Source organism: Musa acuminata, chromosome BXJ2-5 (genome assembly GCF_036884655.1).
Source record: "Musa acuminata AAA Group cultivar baxijiao chromosome BXJ2-5, Cavendish_Baxijiao_AAA, whole genome shotgun sequence".
NCBI lineage: Eukaryota > Viridiplantae > Streptophyta > Magnoliopsida > Zingiberales > Musaceae > Musa > Musa acuminata.
Window position 1 is genome coordinate 23,823,272 of NC_088342.1, and position 23,008 is coordinate 23,846,279.

The window sequence follows — 23,008 nt, forward strand, 5'->3', positions numbered from 1 at the left end:
ATTTCAAAAATTTTGCCTAGACAAGATATGCCCTATTTGCAAGATGGAACACCTGTTGATATGGTCTTCAACCCATTAGGAGTACCATCACGAATGAATGTGGGACAGATATTTGAATTCATCAGATCATCATTGTATCTTGACACTTAATGTTGCTTCGTTTAGTGCTTCTATGAGATTGATACTCAAACCATATTAGCTATTTATGCAACCCCCAAAAGGGTAATAATAGGAAGCATTCTAAGCGAGCTCAGAAATTTTGGCAGCTTGCAAAAATCCCAAGTATGATGATACATCACTTGACACCAGTCCTTAAATAAGCTTTAGTACTTAAAAAAATTTGAAACACATGGATTCCATTAGAAGTTTGATGAAGTCCAGCAGGAGTCATAACCAACAAGGAAGACGAGCCCTTGAGATAACAGGATTTTGGTAACTAGTAATCAATCCCACCAGGATGTGGCCTTAAATATGGATTCAGCTTAGGATGGGGAAGATGCGGGTGACATGCTCGAACGGCATGCCATCAACTGTGTTCTTCTTCAGTTCTGGATGATTGAACTCGTTACGAGGAAGGACCATCAGCTGAGAGCGGCTGTGGCCCTTCTCGAGAACCCAGCCACTGTTTGCTACATGATACTCTAGGAACTTATCCAGCGAGAGACCTTCGATGTTAATGGCCTGTTGAAGAACAAAAAAACAGTTTAGAACTAGGAAAGCTTGAATAGAGATGGTGAGCTTATGCAATTTTATTTACAGCACTTTCTATATATCACACATGGCAGCCCGACTAATATCTAAAGAAAAATGAAGAAAAGGTTTTAGCTTTCAAACCAAACATTCTTTATAAGTTAGCCAATCTCTAAAATGCGTATTCCAACACAATAAGTATAATAGGTCAAGAAAGAGTTGGGACACCATCATCATGGAGAAGCTACCGACGGCAACTGGAAACAAAAGACCATAAAGCACTTAATTGACACCAGATCCAATCATTAAACCGAGAATTGGAGAACAGGATGGAGTACATGCATTATGGCATGGTGTAAAAGCCAGTGATTCTTGAACCAGACAAATGAGAAAGCTGGAAAACGTGGATGCCTCATGCATTGTGTGCAACAGGCAGAAACTCAGAAGTAGCAGAACTCAAGCGACTAGACTAGACAGGATGCAATCAATTTAAAGACGTCTACATGGTTAGACTCATATCAAAACCAGGACACACCAGTTTTTTTTCCTTTGACATAAATATAGGTCATAGGCAAATAGTTTATTGGACATTTTTATGATGGTGAAGGAAGGAACACCAAGAACCACCCCATGAACTGTTGTCTGAATCAGAACCCAAAATATAGATAAACAGTGACATGTTAATCCGTTCTATGTGTGACCATTACTTATGCTGACGAAGATTGATGCTTCAAGATTAAAGATGAACTGGATTCTTTGTTTTTCATATAATACAGCAATACATGTCCCATGTACATTTAATTTCTCAAACATTATACATCGCACTGAAACATATTTAACAAAGAATAAACTTCACAGAAAGCAAATAAAAAAAAAAACATTACCTCTGCAGTTACAGGCCTTGGCACTTTCTGGTAAGTCAAGGAGAGGACATGAATTGCATAACCTTGGATTGCTTGCTCAAAACCTGCATCATACTAATTGTAAGTTACATAACGTATACAACATACTTCATTTATATACAATTTCAAAACATATATGTAATATGTGTATATATATTCAAAGGAAGTGTGTGAAATTGTTAGCTGTTGGTGGTTTATAGAGTAAAGCAGTGAAATTATGAAGAGCTGGGAATTAAGTAACTGGGAAGATAAGTAGAGAGTAAGGTTAGAAGTGTGCTTAACAGAATAACAAGGGAATTTATGGCAGATGTGGATGGTCGTTGTTACAAAAAGTGCACTTAACCCTTTTAGTTACTTCTATTGACCAATTTCTTTGCATGCCTGAAAAGCTTTTGTATCCTTATCTGTAAACGATATCTCTATCATTCTTTGCATACCATATAACCCTTCTGTTCACACATCACCCAGTGGTAGGGATGACTATTAATTGGTAGATAAGCACTGAGATTAGGAAATGTGAAACATTGACATGCACAGACACCAGTGATTTAAAAAGCGCTAGGCGCCAAAAAGTGCCAAGGTCCACAAACGCCCGAGGCGCTAGGCGCTCGCCCAGGTGCTCGCCCGAGCGAAGCGAGACGCTAAATTATAAAAATATATAATATAATTATAAAAATATATAATATAATTATTTAAAATTATCTAAATTATAAAAATATATAATACAATTATAACAATAATTTCAAATAAATAAAAATTAACAACATTAAAATCAAAATAATATATTATTAATCTATTAACAGAAAATTAATCATTTCAAAATTTAAATAAACTTAATATTAAGAGTATACTGAGCCTGATGGAGAAACGAGGAAGCGGCGGCGGCAGCAGCAGCAGCGAGCGACGACAACGGCAGCAGCAGCAGCAGCGGCGAGCGGCGGCAGCGGGAAAGGGAAAGGGAGCGGAAGGCGCGAGCAGCGGGAGGCCTCGAGGGAGGCGCGAGCAGTGGGAAGGCTCGCGGGAGGGCTCGCAGGAGGCGAGAGGGCTCGCGGGAGGCGCGAGCAGCGGGAGGGCTTGCGGGAGGCGTGAGCAGCGGGAGGGCTCGAGGGAGGCACGAGCAGCGGGAAGGCTCGCGGGAGGCGCGAGCAGCGAGAGGGCTCGCGGGAGGCGCGAGCAGCGGGAAGGCTCGCGGGAGGGCTCGCGGGAGGCGCGAGCAGCGACAGCGGCGAGCAGCGGCAGCGAGCGACGAGATCGCGATCGGGATCGGGATCGGGATCGAGAGCGGCAGCAGGTTAGTGTTGGGTTAGGGTTAGGATTAGGGTTGGGGTTATATCAGTTTAGTTGGTTCGATTGAACCAACTAACAACCGAACCAGGATCGAACCAGACCTAAAATTCTGGTTCGGTCGCCTTGGTTTACCCAGGCGCTCACCCGAAGCGCCCAGCGCCTGGGCTCGGGCGAGCGCCCAGGCGGCGCCTGTTTGAAGCGCACCGCCTGGGACATTAGCGAGGCGCTCGGGCCTCGCCTCGCCTCGCCCGAGCGCCTAGGCGAGCGCCCGAGCGCCTTTTGCAATCACTGACAGACACCTAAGTCCCACACATGATTACAAAATGTAGCCATCATAACCATCATTCTAATCCATGTATATTGTTAACCAAGAAATTAATTAATTGTCAAGAATACTACAGATAGGACTTTTGATGGCTGTGGTGTCAACCCATAAGTTGGAGCATTCTTTTTACCAGGAACAACTTCAAGTGTGCTGCGGTTCTTTGCTGCTTCTTCCCAAAATTGACGAAATCTTGCAGTCTGCAATAATGATATTGAATTCAAATTACCAGCAGCCAATTTGGGGCATATGGCACATGTGAAGGTCAGAACATAAAATAATACATACTTCAAGATAGTGAGAGAGAACAATCAATGTCTTAATCTGCTCTTCCATTTGCTGCCAATGAATAAAAAAATAGAATATTAGAAATGTAAATGAGTTTGTAAACGGAAAGAACTATTCAAACAGTACCATATAATATTTGTCTTTGGGCAATGATTTAAATTGCAAAATTGTAGAAACAAGACAAGAGAGTTACTAATCACTAATAAAAGGGAAGTAGAAGTTGCTTCTTGCAGTTCATTATGCCATTCAACACAAGGATATAATAGGACACTCGAAAACCTTCTTGGGAATAAAACAATGTGCTTCATTTTTTTTCCCACACAAAGTGGGTTACTTTGCACAAGAATTAAACTCTTTTTTTCCCACAAGGTCACTTGGCTTAAAGGCTACTACATAATAACCAAAGCAATTTTTTCTGCTGAAAGAAATGGTCGGTAGATTGAGATCTTCATGCTTATAGTATTTTCAGATCATTATAACTGCAACATTATAATCTCTCTCTCATCTACTAATAGTTACATAGGTTAATCGCTTATGAAGATTTACTAGTTCTTAATGGAATGGCTCATTTAACCAAAAATTTTCACACGAGTACCTGCATAACTTTTTGGATAATTTTGTTAATCATTGTTACTTCAAAATTCATGTATTCCCAATTTCCACTTGTTGATCTAGAAACTAGTTCCTGTTATAGTGAATCAAGGGCAAAGGTTTAAATACCACTTGCTCAGGAATCAAGAAGAGACAAAGGCTAAAATCAGTGGCTGGCATAGCCATGAGAGCCTGCAAAAAAAAGGAAAAAAAAAATTAAGAAGCAATCAGGACAAGAACAAGTTTGACTAAAATTTAATTTAATTTTTTATTCAATACTTCTCAAAAGAACAGACCTTAATCAAAATCCGGACTACAATAGGAACACTCATTCGACCTGGCTCAAACTATAAAAAAGAAAATTGAAAGTCAGAAGAAAAACTTATTTAATTTCCAATGCTATCTACGAATAAAGAAATTAAATCATTACCTGATAAAGCCGAAGAAGACAAAGGTTTGCATCCAAGCTGTATGTTTGAGATGAAACCTGTAAGAAAGGATATTCACTTATTCTGACCAAGATATTCAATAAAGATCAAAAGCCACCGAGACCTATATCCATTTTCTTAACCAGAGTGTAAAAATGGTTTTGCAAATCAGTAATACGTTTGCATGGGTAAAAAAGTAGTTGATATGCTAATGAAAATTTAATATATGTGAATCCATATATCATTCCACTTTCTCCATGTTTTGAAAGTGCTGCAAATCTAGGTGACTGAAAAAACTAACTTAAACATAGCAGGATACCAGAGCATGGACAATTGACATATACACATCAGATGTCAAAGTTAGACATCCATCCAAAGCTTCAAGTGCATTGCAATTTTAATTTCAATATATGTTCAAGCAAATAGTGTAAACATGAAATTCAGCAGAAGTGTTTCTGGACAACACATGCCAGAGAAAATATATTGCCGATCAATATGATAATATTCCAAGTACAAATGATCTGTTATAGCTTTTAGCATCAACAATAGAAATATTGGATAAACATAAGACACCTTGTATGAGTTAACAAGTACAGTTTAACATTTTTTTATGCCCAATACCCAAACTCTGAAGATCCATGTCAATGTAAATCAATCCACAAATGTAAATTGAGATTTTACAACATCCTAGAATTGGACTTGTGGATTATTGTTACTACCTAGCATCCATGAAGAAAGAAGAGGTGTGATGCATCTAAGAGGGATCTCACATTGAGTTTCTATGCTGCCCAAATAATGTTTAAACAAATATTAAGTACCAGATATGACTGAAGACACATCATGCAACGGCCTCCTCGTTATCAGAAATCCATGATTAGCACAAAGGGTTACGAGATTGCGACGTCAAGTTTCCAGCTTTCACTTCCTCTGAAAGCTGGAACGCCTTCCTAAGAATTCGTGTCTTTCATGGTTTCATTGGAGGGGTCAATTCACAGCGAGCCATTTCTAGTAGATGTTCAGTCCTAATATAGTCAACAAGCATAAGATGGGAATCATGAAGAGAACATTCTGCAGAATCAGGCCCAAAATCAATCCTTTTCACTGGAACAGATAAGCGATAATAAAAATTAGATATCCATTTCCAAGCACCATAAACCTTCTCTCCAACAACACATGCCTCATTAAAAAAGGCTATGGAAGTGATATATCTTATGGATCGTAAGCCGTCAAAGAATCTAAAGTTAATCGCAATCGAATGAGATTCCGATTCGGCCATGGGTTTCCAATCAAAATGGTTGATGGAATTGGAATCTAAAGGAAGATCAAAGAGGACAGCTTCGAGATTAAGCCACCTGCTCGTTGACGTAGTTCTCCAGATCTGTGAGGATGTCCGGGTTGTAAGGATTCACGGCGACGAGCTGCTCCACCGTGTAGGCCGCTTGCTGCTGCTGCTGCTGCTCTCTCCCCATCCCGCTACAGAAAGAAGCCCCACAAATCTCGCACAACAGAGGAGAGAGATACGAGCTTCGAGCGAGAAACCCTAAAACCACACTCACAAAAAGGCCAATACGCGCGTCAAGATTCTAAGTTTTCAATGATCAGGAGATCCTGACCGTTGGATATCTGGGACCCTCTTCCCTGGGACATGCGATCTCAGCCGTCAAATTTTCTCTGGCCAATCATGTGTCTTCTATTTCTTCTTTTCTTTACCGTTGCCGAAGATGAATCGGACCACAGTTTATTTACGGTGCCGATGAAATTAAAACTGATCAATACGGGCGATGAGGAAGTATATATATATATATATATATATATTCTTCTCAGTATATTTGCTTTAATTTTGGATCACGTCAGGATATAGTCCATGATAAAGTATATTTTGGGTCCCAGCCATACCACCATCGATACTATGTCACGCTATAGCCAAGTCAACAAGAGGGGCACCCCCACGTTGTCACGGACAAACTTCTAAACAGGATGGTTGATGTAATGCTTATGTATGTCCATATCTTTTGGTATGTTCATGCTTTGCACAAGGGACGGCCGAAGGTTTAATAATCCCATTTTAGTTGGGTTTAGTGACCACTTTAGACTTGTAAATAAAGGTTGTGTCATGTGGACACTTGTGAGAGATTTTTGATCTGTAGTAGACCATTTTGACCCTTTGTTGTGCAACTGTTCAGAGCTTGTAAAGTCTGTTTGTAATTTGCATTGTCTATGAAGTGTTTTCAGAAATGTTTACTTGTGGATCCCGAGTGAGACGTTTTCTCTAACCCGTTTTCTCTTTTGTGGGTCCTAAGGGACCATAGGAGGCTTCGGGAAGGATGACCTTTGCGGATGGATACGTAAGGGTGCCGCATGACTTAAGCAAAACTAGCTAAGTCCGAGACAGATGGTCTCAGAGCGGGACAAGCACTCATAGAAACACTTGACATGCAAATGTGGGGGACCTAGCGGGGCTACGTTGAGAGCAGTCAGCACACGCGCGATCATTTGGGGAAAAACGGGCATGTAGATGTAGGGAAAAGGAGTCGCTCGGAGGAGCGGGCATCTGAGATTGGCATTCAGAGACATAGCCAACCCTTCGTGCAAGAGGCACCACGAGAACAAGCAAGCTTAGAAAAATGCGGAGCGCACAAAGGTTTGGATGGTTGAGTTTGAGCAACGGCTCAACGTTGACAACCATACTTGATGATACTCAAGGCAAGGGAGGCGCTTGGTAAAGGATAAGATCATGTAAGGCGGAATAAGTTGCTCAACGACTGAAAGAGTTGTGCAAAGCTCACAGAGGTGAGGGGAATTGCTAACTCGAAGAATTCGGTACTCATGCATGGGCTTATATGCGGACAATGGAATGTTCGTGGCCATCCCAAGGCGACCAAAACTCAGCGCCATGGAGTATTGAAACTTTATCTTCGGCATGTGAAAGATACGTCTGTAGGAGGCTGAAGTATGCAGCGAGTTCAGCATATTGCTAGGCCTTGAGTGGTGCAATGGGGGCTGTATCGACGTGGAGTCATTGTTAGGATCAAGAGCACTAAGAGGGGGGGGGTGAATTAGTGCAGCGGAAAACTTTCGACGATTAAAAAAGTGTTCATACGATAAAAGCGATTTCGGTAGAAAAGTCGATTCGTAAATCTCTTTAACTTGTAATCAAGCGAGATGTAGTTAAAGGAAATCTACGAAGGCAGTTTGCAGTTATGATGAAAGTTAAAATGTAAGCGCAAACTGAAATATGATATTCGTACGATAAAACTGATTTACGTCTAAACGCCGATTCGGAAAATACTGAACTTTGAAACACGATCATAAATGTGCAGAAGGCAGAAAGCTATTGAGGAGGTTTGCAGTAAGGATAAGATGCTCAAAGTAAATGCAAACCGAGATTTAGAGTGGTTCGGTCAATCTTGACCTACATCCACTTTTGGCTTCCTCCACCGACGAGGTCACCGACGTCAACTAGAGACCTTCCTTTAATAGGCCTTCGCCAACCACCATTTTACAGTTTCACTCCTTTTGACGGGCTTAGGAGACAACCCTTACAGAATTTTCTCTCATCTCTTTAAAGATCAGAACTTGGAAGAAAAGAGGGAGAAGAACTTTTGGCCTTTATAACAATTTTGGGCTCTAAAAATCACAGAATAAGATCAGGATTTCGGTGTGTTTTTGGTGCCCTTTCAGTGCTGAAAGGGTGGGGTATTTATAGGCCCCAACCCAGTTTGAATTTGGAGCTTAAAACTATCAATTCCCGGAATTCCGGGATCGGCGGTTGCATCGCCTGACTGAGGCAGTTGCACCGCCTGGCAGAGCTCGGAGACTGAGCCTCTGGGCGGTGCCACCTCCTATCAGGGGCGGTTGCACCTCTTGCCAGAGCTCGAAAACCGAGCTCAAGCGGTGCCACCGCTTGATTGAGGCGGTTGCACCGCTCAGCCAGAGCTCGGAGACCGAGCTCAGGCGGTGCCACCTCCTGTTAGGGGCGGTTGCACCGCCTAGTCTCACTCGGAGACTGAGCCCAGGCGGTGCCACTGCCTGGCTGGGGCGGTTCAACCGCCTGGCAAAAATCAAGGTCCGAATGGGTTGATCCATTCGGCCCAATTTGGGTTTTTCAAGGGCCCAATTGCCCCAAGATTAAGTTAATGGGATCACCTCCCATTTCCAACTTAATCATTGTGCTAACTACGATATTTCCTAAGACATTTATTGCAACTTGCTCCGGTGCGTCAATCGCTTCTTCCGGCGAGCTTCCGGCAAACTTCCGTCGATCATCCGATGAACCCTCGGTGATGCACCTACGGACTTCCGGCAAACTCCTGGACTTGCGACGATCCACTTGGCGAGTTCCTACGAGCTTCTTTGGCAAGCTCATGGACTTCTCGGATTTGTTCCCGCAGAACCTTCGACGACTGTCCGAACTTCCGTCAAACTCTCGAACTCCCAACGTGATCATTGTCTTGATTCCGGCGCAACTCCTGCTGCATATCTTATTTTCATCGTAGTTAATCCTGCACACTTATCTCAACATATAGATTAGATAACAAATGACAATTGACTTCACCATCAAAATCCGAGATTCAACAATCTCCCCCTTTTTGACGATGACAATCAATTGATAATGGAGTTAACCTTAACTCCCCCTATCTATATGCCATACTTGAGATAAGTCATTCTTGAATTCAAAACCTTTGAATTCAAGAGACATATTGATAAGTTAAAATAATTTAAACTTATCAATACTCCCATCATGATTCCCATCATGATGTTTCTCTCTGAAGATGATGTCAAGGCTTGATATTCATTTTCAAATTTTACATTATAAGTTTGAATGATGGTAATAGTAGCAATTCATCATATTGTAAGATATCAACATGTAAAACTGCGAAGTAAGATTTTGATATCATTACATGATGCACACATTTCAAATGTTTTAGCAATTATTGCATTTCATTACATGGTAAGATATCAATACGTAAAATTACGATGCAAGTGTTTTGTTTGATATCTTGACACGATACAAACAAGGCATAATGCAAATTATAGTAATCATAGCATCAATACTCATATATTTCTCCCCCTTTGTCATCAACAAAAAGTGTGGTAATTGTGATATCAGGAGAAATATAAGCAAATTTTGAGCATAAGTGTGATAATTGTTCATGTCTTTACTAGGTTCATGTTATTTTCCAATAGTGACCGATAGGAAATCAATTTTACAAGCATATAAAGGAAAGCATGATATGTAGATCGCTTTGAATACTTCTTCCTTTTTATTTGTTATAATCTTTTTGCATGAAGGAGTAAGGCTATTTGTGATACCAGCTATTTGTGAGTTTACTTTGAGTGAAGTTAAAATCGATGAGAGATTAAATCTTACTTTATTTTTACAAGGATCAAGATATGTATGTGAAACAAATCTTTGCAGTAAAAACACTATCATCCATATTTCAAGATGGAATTTATAAGCAGGAATCATTTCATCAAATCCATTTCAGAAAAATATTTTTCATATAATAAGTGTATGAGAAAATCCAATTGTTAGGATACCAATTGTTAAGCAAATCCGAAAATGAAATTAACACTTTCATGCAATCGGATAAGACTATGCTATATATTTTCAAATTCAATTATGAAGACAAAATATGCTTATTGTTATGAAAATTTTTGTATTCAACACATAATTTCCAACATGTTATTTAGGCATGTAATGGCAATCAAGTGATTTGATCATTCAATAAAGTCCGAAAAATAATTTTAACTAGTTTATGTATTCGGACACATCAACATTCCTAATTCTCTTCTTATGAAATCAAATTGTTCTTCACTTAGAGGTTTTATAAAAATATCAGCTAGTTGATGTTTAGTATCAATGAACTCTATGATTACATCATGATTAGTAACATGATCTTATATAAAGTGATGTCTAATATCAATATGTTTTGTTCTTGAGTGTTGTATAGGATTCTTTGTTAAGCATATTGCACTTGTGTTATCACATTTAATGGGAATATTTTTAAGATGAACTTTATAATCTTCTAAGGTGTTTTTCATCCATACAACTTGTGCACAGCATGCACTTGCTGCAATATATTCAGCTTCGGTTGTTGATAGTGCAACCGAGTTTTGTTTCTTAGATGACCAAGAAACAAGGGCATGTCCTAAAAATCGACATGTTCCTGATGTGCTTTTTCTATCTAGTCTACAGCCAACAAAGTCCGCATCAGCATAAGCAATTAACTCAAGATTCTCTGATTTTGGGTATCATAATCCTAGATTTGTGGTACCATTAAGATATCTAAGTATTCTTTTAGCTGCTTTGAGATGAGATATCTTAGGGTTTGATTGAAATCTAGCACAAAGTCCTACACTGAACATGATATCTGGTCCAGTTGCAGTGAGGTAAAGTATACTTCCTATCATGCCCCTATAAGTTTTTGATCAAAGCTTTCTCCACTTTCATCAATTTCTAACTTAGTGGAGGTGCTCATAGGAGTGTTAATAGCTTTTGAGCTATTCATATTAAACTTTTTTAGCAAATTCATAGCATATTTAGTTTGACTAATAAAGATGCCATTGCTTAGTTGTTTGATTTGTAAGCCAATGTTAATTCTCCCATTAAACTCATTTCGAATTCAAGACTCATAGTTTTAGCAAAAGATTCACAAAGAGATTCATTCGTAGAACCAAAGATAATATCATCAACATAAATCTGAACAATGAAAAAATTATTTTCAAAATTCTTGATGAACAATGTAGTATCAACCATGCCTTTTGTGAAATTATTTTCAATAAGAAAAGAATTAAGTCTCTCATACCAAGCCCTCGGAGCTTGTTTTAAACCATAGAGAGCTATAGTTAATCTAAACACATGATTAGGGAGGCTATTATTTTCAAATCCAGGAGGTTGTTCAACATAGACTTCTTCGGAAATAAAGCCATTAAGAAAAGCGCTTTTAACATCTATTTGAAACAACTTAAAATTATTACTACTAGCATAGGCAAAGAGCATCCTTATGGCTTCTAATCGAGCTATAGGAGCGAAGGTTTCTTCGTAATCGATACTTTCTTCTTGGTTGAAACCTTTGGCCACTAATCTAGCCTTGTTTCTAACCACGATACCATATTCATCTTGCTTGTTTCTAAAAATCCATTTAGTACCAATAACTAAATGGTCAGTTGGCCTAGGAACAAGCTTCCACACCTCATTTCTCTCAAATTGATTTAATTCATCTTGCATTGCGATAATCCATGAATCATCTTTCATGACTTCGTCAACACATTTGGGTTCAATTTGGGAGAGAAAAGCGGCGTTGGCACAAAAATTTTTAAGAGAAGAATGTGTTTGAACCCCCTTTAATATGTCTCCTAAGATTAGCTCCTTAGGATGAGCATCTACATACTTCCAATCCTTGGGTAAGGATGTTTCGGAAGTGGATACATCCAAGTTGCTAGTTGGAAACAGGATTTTATTTAAATTCAAGGAATCAAAATTAACATCATCATCAAAATCATTTTTCCTGATTTCGAATATCTCATTGAAAACAACATGAATGGATTCTTCAATAATTAAAGTTCTTTTATTGAAGATACGAAAAGCTTTGGAAACCGAAGAATAACCAAGAAAGATTTCTTCATCGAATTTAGCATCAAATTTTCTGAAGTTATCTTTTTCATTCAAGATAAAACACTTACACCCAAAGACTTTAAAATATGAAACATTGGGTTTTTTGTTGTTCCATAACTCATAGGGAATTTTGGTGAGTAAGTGTCTTACAAGAACTCTATTCAAAATATAGCATGCAGTGTTTACGGCTTCGGCCCAAAAATATTTGGTTAGGCTTTGTTCATTCAACATGGTTCTTGTCATTTCTTGTAAATTTTGATTTTTTCTTTCTACTACTCCATTTTGTTGAGAGTTTCTTGGAGTAGAGAAATTATAGTTGTATCCATTGAGTTCACAAAATTCTTAGAAATCATGGTTTTGAAATTCACCACCGTGATCACTTCTAATTGACGAAATCATAGAACCCTTCTCATTTTGAACAAGTTTACAAAACTTGGTAAAATATCTAAAGCATTCATTTTTCTGTTTTAAGAAGTAAGTCCATGTGTATTTGCTATAGTCATCCACAATGACGAAGGCGTATTTGCTACCTCCTAGGCTTGATGTTGAGATTGGTCCGAACAAGTCCATATGGATCAATTGTAAGGGCCTAGAGGTGCTTATTTGATTCTTAGATTTGAAACCATCCTTAATTTGTTTACCTAATTGGCAAGCATCACATACATTATCTTTGATGAACTTGATATGAGGAATTCCTCTTACAAGTTCTTTAGATGATATTTGAGTGATTAATTTCATGCTAGCATGACCTAATCTTCTATGCCATAGCCAAGCTTCCTCATTCAAAACCGAAAAATACATTTCATTACACAAATCATTGATGTCAATAGTGTATACGTTATTTTGTTTTAATGCAATCATAGACGTGTTTTTGTGTGGTTTTTCAATTATGCAAGCATTAGATTCGAATCTGACAATATATCCTTTATCACATAATTGACTAATGCTCAAGAGATTATGTTTTAAACCATCAACTAACAAAACATCTTCAATAAAAAAGTTAAATTTGTTACCATGGTTCCTTTGCCAATGATTTTACCCTTGTTGTTGTCTCCGAAGGTGACATAGCCTTCGTCTATGCTAGTGAGCTTAAAGAATTGAGATGGATCTCCGGTCATATGCCTTGAGCATCCACTATCAAGGTACCATCTCTTGCTCCTAGCTTACGATGGTATAGGTTTCTACAAGAAAGGATGATCTTTAGGTACCCATTTGCTTTTGGGTGCCTCAAAAATAGATCTACATTGTTTATCATGTTGTATAGAATTTATCATGGTTCCTTTAGGAACCCAAATTAATTTGTTCGGACTAATTTTCTTGAATGGACAATAATGCGTTTTGTGTCCAAGTTTGCAACAAAAGTTGCATTTGCTTAGGTGTCGAACATGTAAGATGGGGCCTTTTATGAAGATGGTTGGATTTTGGTGAGGACTTCTCACAAATCCGATTCCACTTCTTTTGGGAACGTGACCCTTGTTTGCAAGGATCATGTTCAAAGACTTGCTACCAACCTCGAATTTCTTCAAGGTGTCTTTAAGTAGCAAGTTTTCCTTTTGGAGAGTTTCTAGATCATGGTATTTTATGAATGAACCTAAACTATCATGATATTCAGTTTTTAACTTATCAAAATTATAAGTAAGACTATCATGCTCCTTTTTTAGCAATTTATATTTTCTACTAATAATCTTGCATTCATCAAATGAGTCATGGAAGGTATTTAATAATTCGTCAAATGATAAATCTGCATCTATTAAATTCGTTACCTCCTCCCCGATGGCCATTAAGGCGTAATGAGCAACTTGCTCGGTGTTGGACTCCTCTTCTTCGGACGCGCTCGAGTCATCCCACATTGCTTTGAGCGCCTTCTTTTTTGATGTTCTCTTTTTGACTTGGGGACAATCACTCTTGTAGTGTCCCGGCTTTTTGCACTCATAGCAAACAACTTGGTCCTTCTTGGGTTTAAATTTATTTTTTATTTCATTCTTAAACTTGTTTCTTTTAATGAATTTTTTAAATTTTCTTGTTAGAAGTGCCAAGTCATCGTCACAGTCCTCATCACTTGAGTTTTCTCTCAAGTAGTCTTCTGAAGTTCTAAGTGCCATATCCTTCCTATTCTTTGGAAGGATGTCTTCTTGCTCTTCATAAGCTTTGCAAGTCATCTCGTAGGTCATTAATGACCCGATTAGTTCTTCAAGAGGGAAGTTGTTTAGATCTTTCGCCTCTTGAATAGCAGTGACTTTAGGATCCCAAATCTTAGGAAGGGATCTTATAATCTTATTTACAAGCTCAAAATCCGAAAAACTTTTTCCGAGTCCTTTTAGACCGTTGACGATATCCGTGAAATGGGTAAACATGTCGCCAATAGTCTCACTCGGTTTCATCCGGAAAAGTTCGAAAGAATGTATCAAAAGATTGATTTTTGACTCTGTCACTCTACTTGTGCCTTCGTGAGTCACTTCGAGTGTGTGCCAAATATCAAATGCGGTTTCACAAAACGAAACACGGTTAAACTCGTTTTTATCAAGCGCACAAAATAAGGCATTCATAGCCTTTGCATTAAGAGCAAAAGCCTTCTTCTCCAATTCATTCCAATCGATCATTGGAAGAGAAGACTTCAAAAATCCATTTTCGACAAGATTCCAAAGTTCAAAATCCATAGAAATAAGAAAGATCGTCATTCGAGTCTTCCAATAGGTGTAGTCCGTCCCATTGAACATGGGTGGATGTGTAATAGAATGGCCCTCTTGGTTTCCGGCGTATGCCATCTCTCTTGGGTTTTAATCCGTTTGAGAGTTAACCCCACTCTGATACCAATTGTTAGGATCAAGAGCACTAAGAGGGGGGAATTAGTGCAGCAGAAAACTTTCGACGATTAAAATCACGTTCGTACGATAAGAGCGATTTCGGTAGAAAATTCGATTCGTAAATCACTTTAACTTGTAACCAAGCAAGATGTAGTTAAAGCAAAGATATAAAGGCAGTTTGCAGTTATGATAGAAATCAGAACGTAAACGTAAACTGAAATATGATGTTCGTATGATAAAAACGATTTACGTCTAAACGCCGATTCGGAAAATGCAGAGCTTGAAACACGATCATATATGCGCAGAAGGCAGTAAGCTTTTGAGGTGGTTTGCAGTAAAGATAAGATGCTTAAAGTAAATGTAAACCGAGATTTAGAGTGGTTCGGTCAATCTTGACCTACATCCATTTTTGGCTTCCTCCTACGACGAGGTCACTGACGTCCACTAGATGTCTTCCTTCAACAGGCGAAGGCCAACCACCCTTTTACAGTTTCACTCCTTTTGACGGGCTTAGGAGACAACCCTTACAGAATTTTCTTTCCTCTCTTAACAGATTAGAACTTGGAAGAAAAGAGGAAGAAGAACTTTCAACTCATACAACACTTTTGAGCTCTAAAAATCACAAAGTAAAATCAGAATTTCGGTGGTTTCTGGGTGCCCTTTCAATGCTAAAAGGGTGGGGTATTTATAGGCCCCAACCCAGTTTGAATTTCGAGCTCAAAACTGTCAATTCTCGGAATTCCAGGATCTGGCGGTTGCACTGCCTGGCAGAGCTCAAAGACTAAGCCTCTAGGCGGTGCCACCTCCTGTCAGGAGCGGTTGCACCTCCTGCCAGAGCTCGAAGACCGAGCTCAGGCGGTGCCACCGCCTGACTGAGGCGGTTGCACCGCTCAGCCATAGCTCGGAGACCAAGCTCAGGCAGTGCCACCTCCTGTTAGGGGCGGTTGCACCGCCCAGTCTCGCTCGGAGACTGAGCCTAGGTGGTGCCACCGCCTGGCTAGGGCGGTTCAACCGCCTGGAAGAAATCAGGGTCCGAATGGGTTGATCCATTCGGCCCAATTTGGGTTTTTCAGGAGCCCAATTGCCATAAGATTAAGTTAATGGGATCACCTCCCATTTTCAACTTAATTATTGTGCTAACTACGATATTTCCTAAGACATTTACTGCAACTTGCTCCGGTGCGTCAATCGCTTCTTCCGACGAGCTTCCGGCGAACTTCCGTCGATCATCTGATGAACCCTCGGTGATGCTCCTGCGGACTTCTGGCAAACTCCTGGACTTGCGATGATCCACTTGGCTAGTTCCGACGAGCTTCTTTGGCAAGCTCATGGACTTCTCGGATTTGTTCCCGCAGAACCTCCGACGACTGTCCAAACTTCCGTCGAACTCTCGAACTCCCAACGTGATCATTGTCTTGATTCCGGCGCAACTCCTGCTGCATATCTTACTTTCATCGTAGTTAATCCTGCACACTTATCTCAACATATAGATTAGATAACAAATGACAATTGACTTCATCATCAAAATCCGAGATTCAACAGAAGCATCCTGTGTCACTCAAAACGTAAATTAAATCATAAACACATATCAAGTGGTTTCATCATCAAAATACGATATTCAATAGATCCCAGCCTCGATGCCATATCATTACTAGCACCTATTCAACGATTCGGGGTTGTTGCTGTTAAATCTCGTATTTTGATGATGAAACTACTTGATATATGTTTATGATTTAATATGCGTTTTGAGTGACGCAGGATGCTTTGATCAGGATGAGACAATTAAAGCAGGAAAATCATGTTGTGTCGAAGGAACATGTCAGAAGATTGGACGTCGGGCCGGTGGATCGGTCGACGTATCGACAGAAGGCTTCGGGCCGTGGACTCGGGCATCGGGCCAAGAAGAGCGGGTATTGTGCCAAGGATATCGGAGTTGCGGAGTCAACTGGCCGATTGGGCAATAGGCTGCAGGAAAGGACGATGCGCCGAAGAATCGGATGAAGCGTCGAGGGACCAATGACATACCGGACAACTTGGTTAATTGCTTAGGATTAATTGTCTCGATCGAAGTTTTGCTTTAATTGTGCAGGATTAGCTATGATAACGATGAAGACATAAAGCGAAACAAAGTGTCGGAGTCAAGCGCGAAGGATTTGTTGCAAGTTCGAGAGTTCGACGGAAGTCCGAAGGTTCGTCGGGAATGCTACCGGAACTAGCCGAGAATGAGTTGGGAGCTTGCCGAAGGGTTTTTCGGAAGCTCGCCGGAAGGTTCGTTGGGAGTTCGCGGAGCTCACCGAGAAAGATTGGAGCTTGCCGAAGAAGCTCGTTGGAACTCGCTAAGAACAAATCGTGAAGTCTAGGAGCTTGCCGGGAGTCCGCAGAATGGTTTCCGAGAGTTCATCGGAAGACCGCCGGAAGTTTGCCGAAAGCTCGCCAGAAGAAGTCTTGACTTACGGACTTTGTAATAGCTTAGAAAATGTCTTTAAAATCATAGTTAGCACATTAATTAGGGTTAGGATTAGGTGTTAATCCTATAACCCAAGTAGGGGCCAATTAGGCCCAAGTTCGGACTGGTTTGGGCCAAGTTTGGAGCCAAACCAAGTGAGCTGAAATAGTGAAAGAGGTGGCACCGCCCCAGCCAGGAGGTGGCACCGCCTGGGCTAAGCCTCCCAGCGAGACTGGGCGGTGCAACCTCCCCAGCCAGGAGGTGGCACCGCCTGAGCTCAGTCTTCGAGCAAGACTGGGCGGTGCAACCTCCCTGACAGAGAGGTGGCACCGCCTGAGCTCGGTCTTCGAGCTCTGGCAGAGAGGTGCAACCGCCTCAGTCAAGAGGTGGCACCGCCTGGGCTCAGTCTTCGAGCTCTGCCAGGCGGTGCAACCTCTCCAGTTAGGAGGTGCAACCGCCTGATCCCGGAATTCCGGGATTTGATCGTTTTGAGCTCCAAATTTGAATTGGGTTGGGGCCTATAAATACCCCACCCATTCAGCACTGAGAAAGCAAGAACTTACCCGAAATCTTGATCTTTTCAGTGGTTCTTAGAGCTCAAAACTGCTAGTTTTCCTCCTCCTTCTGTTCTTCAAGTTTGAGTTGTGAAGAGAGGAGAGAAAACATCTGTAAGGGTTGTCTCCTAAGCCCGTCAAAAGGAGTGAATCTGTAAGAGGGTAGTTGGCCTTCGCCTATTGAAGGAAGGCCTCTAGTTGACGTCGGTAACCTCATCGGTGGAGGAAGCCAAAAGTGGAGTAGGTCAAGACTGACCGAACCACTCTAAATCTCTGGTTTGCGTTTATTTTGAGCACTTTATCATTACTGCAAACCTCCTACATAGCTACTGCTCTCTGCGCTTTTACGAACGAGTTCTGTGCAGTTTACGTTCACGTCTTAATTCCATTTACAAACTGCAAACTGCTCTCTGCGCTTTTACGAACGAATTCTGTGCAGTTTACGTTTACGTCTTGATTCCATCTACAAACTGCAAACTGTCTCTCTGCGCTTTTACGAATGAGTTCTGTGCAGTTTACGTTTACGTCTTGATTTCACTTACAACTGCAAACTGTCTTCTGCGCTTTTTTACGAACAAGGTTCTATGCAGTTTACGTTTACGTCTTTTGATTTCATTTACAACTGCAAACTGTCTTCTGCGCTTTTACGAACAAGGTTCTGTGCAGTTTACGTTTACGTCTTGATTTCATTTAGAACTGCAAACTGTGTTTAGACGTTTTAGACGTAAACTGAGTTTAGACGTAAATCTGCGTTTAGACGTAAATCTGCGTTTAGACGTAAATCTGCGTTTAGACGTAAAACTGCGTTTTAGACGTAAACTGAGTTTGGACGTAAATCTACGTTTAGACGTAAATCTGCGTTTAGACGTAAATCTGCGTTTAGACGTAAATCTGCGTTTAGACGTAAATCTGCGTTTAGACGTAAAACTGCATTTAGACGCAAACTGCATTTAAACGTAAATTGTGTTTAGACGTAAACTACGTAAACTGCTCTTAATCATAAGTTATCTTAGAGTCGGCTTTTGCTTCAAAACTGATTTTTATCGAACGAACGCAGCTTTTGTTTTTAATCGCTTAAAGATTTCCGCTGCACTAATTCACCCCCCCTCTTAGTGCTCTCGATCCTAATAGTTGCCCCCTGAACTTACCATTGGGCCCTCGGCTGTGTCGCTCGAGGCGTTCCTCAGCCTGACCAAGCAAGTACAGGCAATAGCGGGAATGATGCAGATGATCACCCTATTCATCCCCCAGATCATACGACTAGCGGCTCCCCCGGTCGACCCAACACGACAAATGCTGAGCATGGAGCAGGTCGGGACAAGGGAATCCCGAGAGCAAACGATGGACCCGAGAGGTCTGCCCGAGCAGAGCATACCCACACCTTGCCGAATCACTCCACCCTGCTCCAAGCCTAACACCATATCGTCCGACCCGGCGGATGACTCGTTCAGGATCCAGCTATCCCGAGTCAACCAACGCCTAGATGAGTTCCAACGTGAGTTCCAGAAGTTGCGAGGTGAGTCGGGCGAAGGCAGCTCGAGCGGATCCCCCTTTACTCAGGAAATACGGGGCAAGCTTGTGCCCCTCAACTTCAAACTACCAACATTGGAGACATACGATGGCGGCTCCGATCCCACAGAGCATGTCGCCGCATTCCGAGCTCAGATGGCTCTCTATGGCACCTCCGATGCCCTGATGTGTCGGGCATTCCCGACCACCTTCAGGGGACTGGCACAAGCGTGGTACAACCGGCTGTGCCCGTCCTCGATCTCGTCTTTCGACTAGCTCGCAAGGGAGTTCGAGCAAAATTTCCTCACCAGCGTGTGACCCAAGCCTTCCATGGCCACCTTGATCACGTTGTCCCAACACAAAGAAGAGTCGCTCTCTCAGTTTGTGGCATGCTTCGACTATGAAATCTGGGGATTCTCGGACGCTCATCCCTCTTTAATCATGTAGGCATTTCTGACGGGTTTGAAGCCTTCAAGGTTCTTCTGGTCGTTGATCGAGAAGCTGCCATCAACCATCCCCGAGATGCTCTAGCGCGCCAGCAAGTACATCGCCGTCGAAGCTCAAGTGGCGAGAAAGCGCATGGACAAAAAGAGGCCATGGGCCGAATAATCCCGAGGAACAATCTCAGCGGCCCCAGTGCAACCCCGCCGGAGGCCCAACCGACAAGAGCTGCTGCTCCCGAGGCCCCCACCTCTCCCTCTGAACACATCTCGTACTAAGATCTTCCTACAAATCAAGGAAAAGGGTCTCTTGCGACAGCCCAACCCTATGAAAACTACTCACAAAGATCGGTCCAAATATTGTAGGTTCCACCGAGACTACGGCCATGACACGGAAGACTGCCATGACCTCCAGAATCAAATTGAGGACCTGATCCGAAGAGGTCACCTTGGGTGCTATCTCAAGGAACCCTGGGAAATGACTCCATGCCCTAGGGGACCCATCGAAAGACATATTGACGTCATCTCCGGAGGACCGGTAGCCAGTGGCAGCAACTCAACGGCGAGGAAGGCCTACGCCCGGAGCGCGGTCGAGAAATGTCCCCGACCCGAGCTCGAGCCTGAAATTACTTTCGGAGCCGGAGAGGTCAAGCGCTCCCATCACGATGATGCTTTGGTGATCTCCGTTCGGATCGCCAACGCTCGGGTCAAAAGAGTAATGGTCAACACTAGGAGTTCTGCCGACATGTTGTATCTCGATGCCTTTAAGAAGCTCAACTTGACTAAGGAGGACCTCACCCCCATGGCGTTAGCACTCACTGGGTTCACGGGGGATTTCATCTCCCCGCTCGAGACCACCATCCTTCCTGTCACCATCGGGGAAGTGTTGAATCTCGGATTTTGATGATGAAACTAATTGATTGTGTTTAAATGTTTGACTACATTTTGAGTGATACAGGTCTACTCGATCAGGATTAGACAATTAACGCAGGAGGAATTGACGTTGCGTCGGAGGAGATCACGTCAGGATATTGGATGGCAGAAGGCTTCGGGCGTCGGGCATCGGGCCAAGGAGAGCGAAATTGCGCCAAGGATATCGGGGTTGCGGAGGTCAACCGCCGATTGGGCAACAAGCTGCAAGAGAGGACGATGCACCGAAGAATCGGATGAAGCGCCAACCAATGACGTGCCGGGCAACAGAATGTCAATTTGCGTTATAATAATTGTCTAGATCGGAGTAGAGTGTTTGCTTGTGTGTGCAGGATTAACTACGATAACCAAAAAACACAAAGCGAGAATACCGGAGTCAAGTTCGATGGACGTTTAAGAGTCCGAAGAATCGTCGGAGATGCTGCCAGAACCAACCGAGAAGAAATCGGGAACCTGTCGGAATTTTCGGAAGTTCGCCGAAGAGATCGTCGGAGGTTCACGGAGATCACCGAGAAGGCTCGGCTACTCATTAAAGTCATCACAAGTTCGGGAGCTTGCTAGAAGCCCGTCAGCAGAAAGTTCGTCGGAAAGCTCGCCAGAACAAGACTCGACGTTCGCGGTTGAAAATTTGCTTAGGATGTGTTTTGGTTATGTAGTCCACTTGTAATTAGGATTAGGATTAAGATATAATCCTATATCCTGGTTAGGGGCCAACTGGGCCCAAAGTCAGAGTTGGTTTAGGCTAAAAATTAAGCTAAACCAGCGAACTAGAGAGCCAAGATTGAAGCCCAACTAGTGGCTGAAAACACTGTAGTTGGGCTGAAAACACTGTAGGCGGTGGCACCGCCCACCACCCGAGAGCTGGGCGGTGACACCTCCTGGCTGGGCGGTGGCACCGCCCAGCACCCGAGCCCTGGGCGGTGGCACCGCTTGGCTGGGCGGTGGCACCTCCAACAGCGGGAACCCAAAGAGAATTCAAATTTTGAAGCCCAAATTTGAATCCTCTTGAGGCCTATAAATACCCCTCAAATCTCAGCTGAGAGAACAACTTTTTGAGCAGCAAGTGTTTGAGAGAAAAGCCTTAGAAAAGTGTTAGCTTGTCTTGTTTTCAATTTGCTAGTGTTCACCTCCTTCTCTCTTGTTGAAAATCTGTAAAAGAGTGAACCGCTTGTAAAAGTTGTAAGAGGGGTATTCACCCTTCACTTTCAAGAGACTTGCTAGTGGAAGGTGGGAGCCTCATCGAAGAGGGGCCTCGCAAGTGGAGTAGGTCATTTGACCGAACCACTCTAAAAATCGGCGTAATCTCTGGTTTGCTTTTTATTATTGTCATTTACATTACTGCAAATCTTCTTACTGCTTTAGTTCCTTATTACTCTTGCTGCGCAACTTTAAGAACACGCCTTCAAGTTAAATTTCTCAAGTTTTGTTCTTAACATACGAAAGATTTTTTTATTAAAACCGAAGTTTTAATCCACTGCACTAATTCACCCCCCCTCTTAGTGCCGCTCCGATCCTAACAATTGGTATCAGAGCCACGGTTTTCTACTTTGGTTTAACACCCAAATAGAAATGGCTCTTTATGGCTTTCAAGAGGGTCACTCTCTCATTCGTCCTCCCTTTTTCAATGGGACGGACTACACTTGTTGGAAAACTCGAATGAGAGTTTTCTTACTTTCTTTGGATTTGAATTTATGGGACATAGTCGAAAATGGATTTGAAATGTCTTCTCTCCCAATGAACCATTGGAATGATTTGGAGAAGAAGATGTTTTCTTTAATTGCAAAGGCTATGAATGCCTTATATTGTGCACTTGACAAAAGTGAATTTAATCGCGTTTCGATGTGTGACTCGGCTTTTGATATTTGGAGAACTCTAGAGGTCACTCATGAAGGCACTAGCCGAGTGAAAGAGTCCAAAATCAATATTCTTGTGCATTCTTATGAACTTTTCCGGATGAAACCAAGTGAGTCCATCGGAGACATGTACACCCGGTTCACGGATGTCATCAATGGACTCAAAGCTCTTGGTAAAAGTTTTTCTAATTTTGAACTAGTCACTAAAATCTTAAAATCCCTTCCAAAAAGTTGGGATCCAAAAGTTACGGCCATTCAAGAGGCCAAGGACCTTAAAACATTCCCTCTCGAAGAACTTATTGGGTCTCTAATGACCTACGAAATGAACAATGTGGCAAAAAAGAAA

The 23,008-nt window shown here is 41.9% G+C and overlaps 2 protein-coding genes across 2 annotated transcripts; one reads left to right on the plus strand and one right to left on the minus strand.

Annotated features, from left to right (window-relative positions):
• Nucleotides 1–250: 250 nt before the first annotated feature.
• LOC135612591 (eukaryotic translation initiation factor 3 subunit K-like) lies at nt 251–6,037 on the minus strand. The gene is made up of 8 exons (XM_065109054.1): nt 5,861–6,037; nt 4,511–4,567; nt 4,377–4,427; nt 4,210–4,272; nt 3,490–3,540; nt 3,335–3,401; nt 1,575–1,657; nt 251–681 (listed from the first exon to the last, which is right to left on the minus strand). Exons 1-8 carry the CDS (start codon nt 5,975–5,977, stop codon nt 478–480), a joined length of 693 nt encoding a protein of 230 aa, XP_064965126.1. The 5' UTR covers nt 5,978–6,037; the 3' UTR covers nt 251–477.
• Nucleotides 6,038–20,035: 13,998 nt separating this feature from the next.
• Nucleotides 20,036–20,783, plus strand: LOC135611544 (uncharacterized). The gene is made up of 2 exons (XM_065107183.1): nt 20,036–20,151; nt 20,246–20,783. Exons 1-2 carry the CDS (start codon nt 20,036–20,038, stop codon nt 20,781–20,783), a joined length of 654 nt encoding a protein of 217 aa, XP_064963255.1.
• The last annotated feature ends 2,225 nt before the right edge of the window (nt 20,784–23,008 follow it).

What these genes read in the sequence shown, in the direction of transcription:
- LOC135612591 (XM_065109054.1), bottom strand. Translation starts at nt 5,977, where the DNA reads ATGGGGAGAGAGCAGCAGCAGCAGCAGCAAGCGGCCTACACGGTGGAG. An exon ending in TTCTCTCTCACTATCTTGAA is followed by an intron (nt 3,402 to 3,489) that starts GTATGTATTATT and finishes TCATTATTGCAG; the next exon opens with ACTGCAAGATTTCGTCAATT. An exon ending in CAAGGCCTGTAACTGCAGAG is followed by an intron (nt 682 to 1,574) that starts GTAATGTTTTTT and finishes GTTCTTCAACAG; the next exon opens with GCCATTAACATCGAAGGTCT.
- LOC135611544 (XM_065107183.1), top strand. Translation starts at nt 20,036, where the DNA reads ATGGGCCGAATAATCCCGAGGAACAATCTCAGCGGCCCCAGTGCAACC. An exon ending in TCTCCCTCTGAACACATCTC is followed by an intron (nt 20,152 to 20,245) that starts GTACTAAGATCT and finishes CAAATATTGTAG; the next exon opens with GTTCCACCGAGACTACGGCC.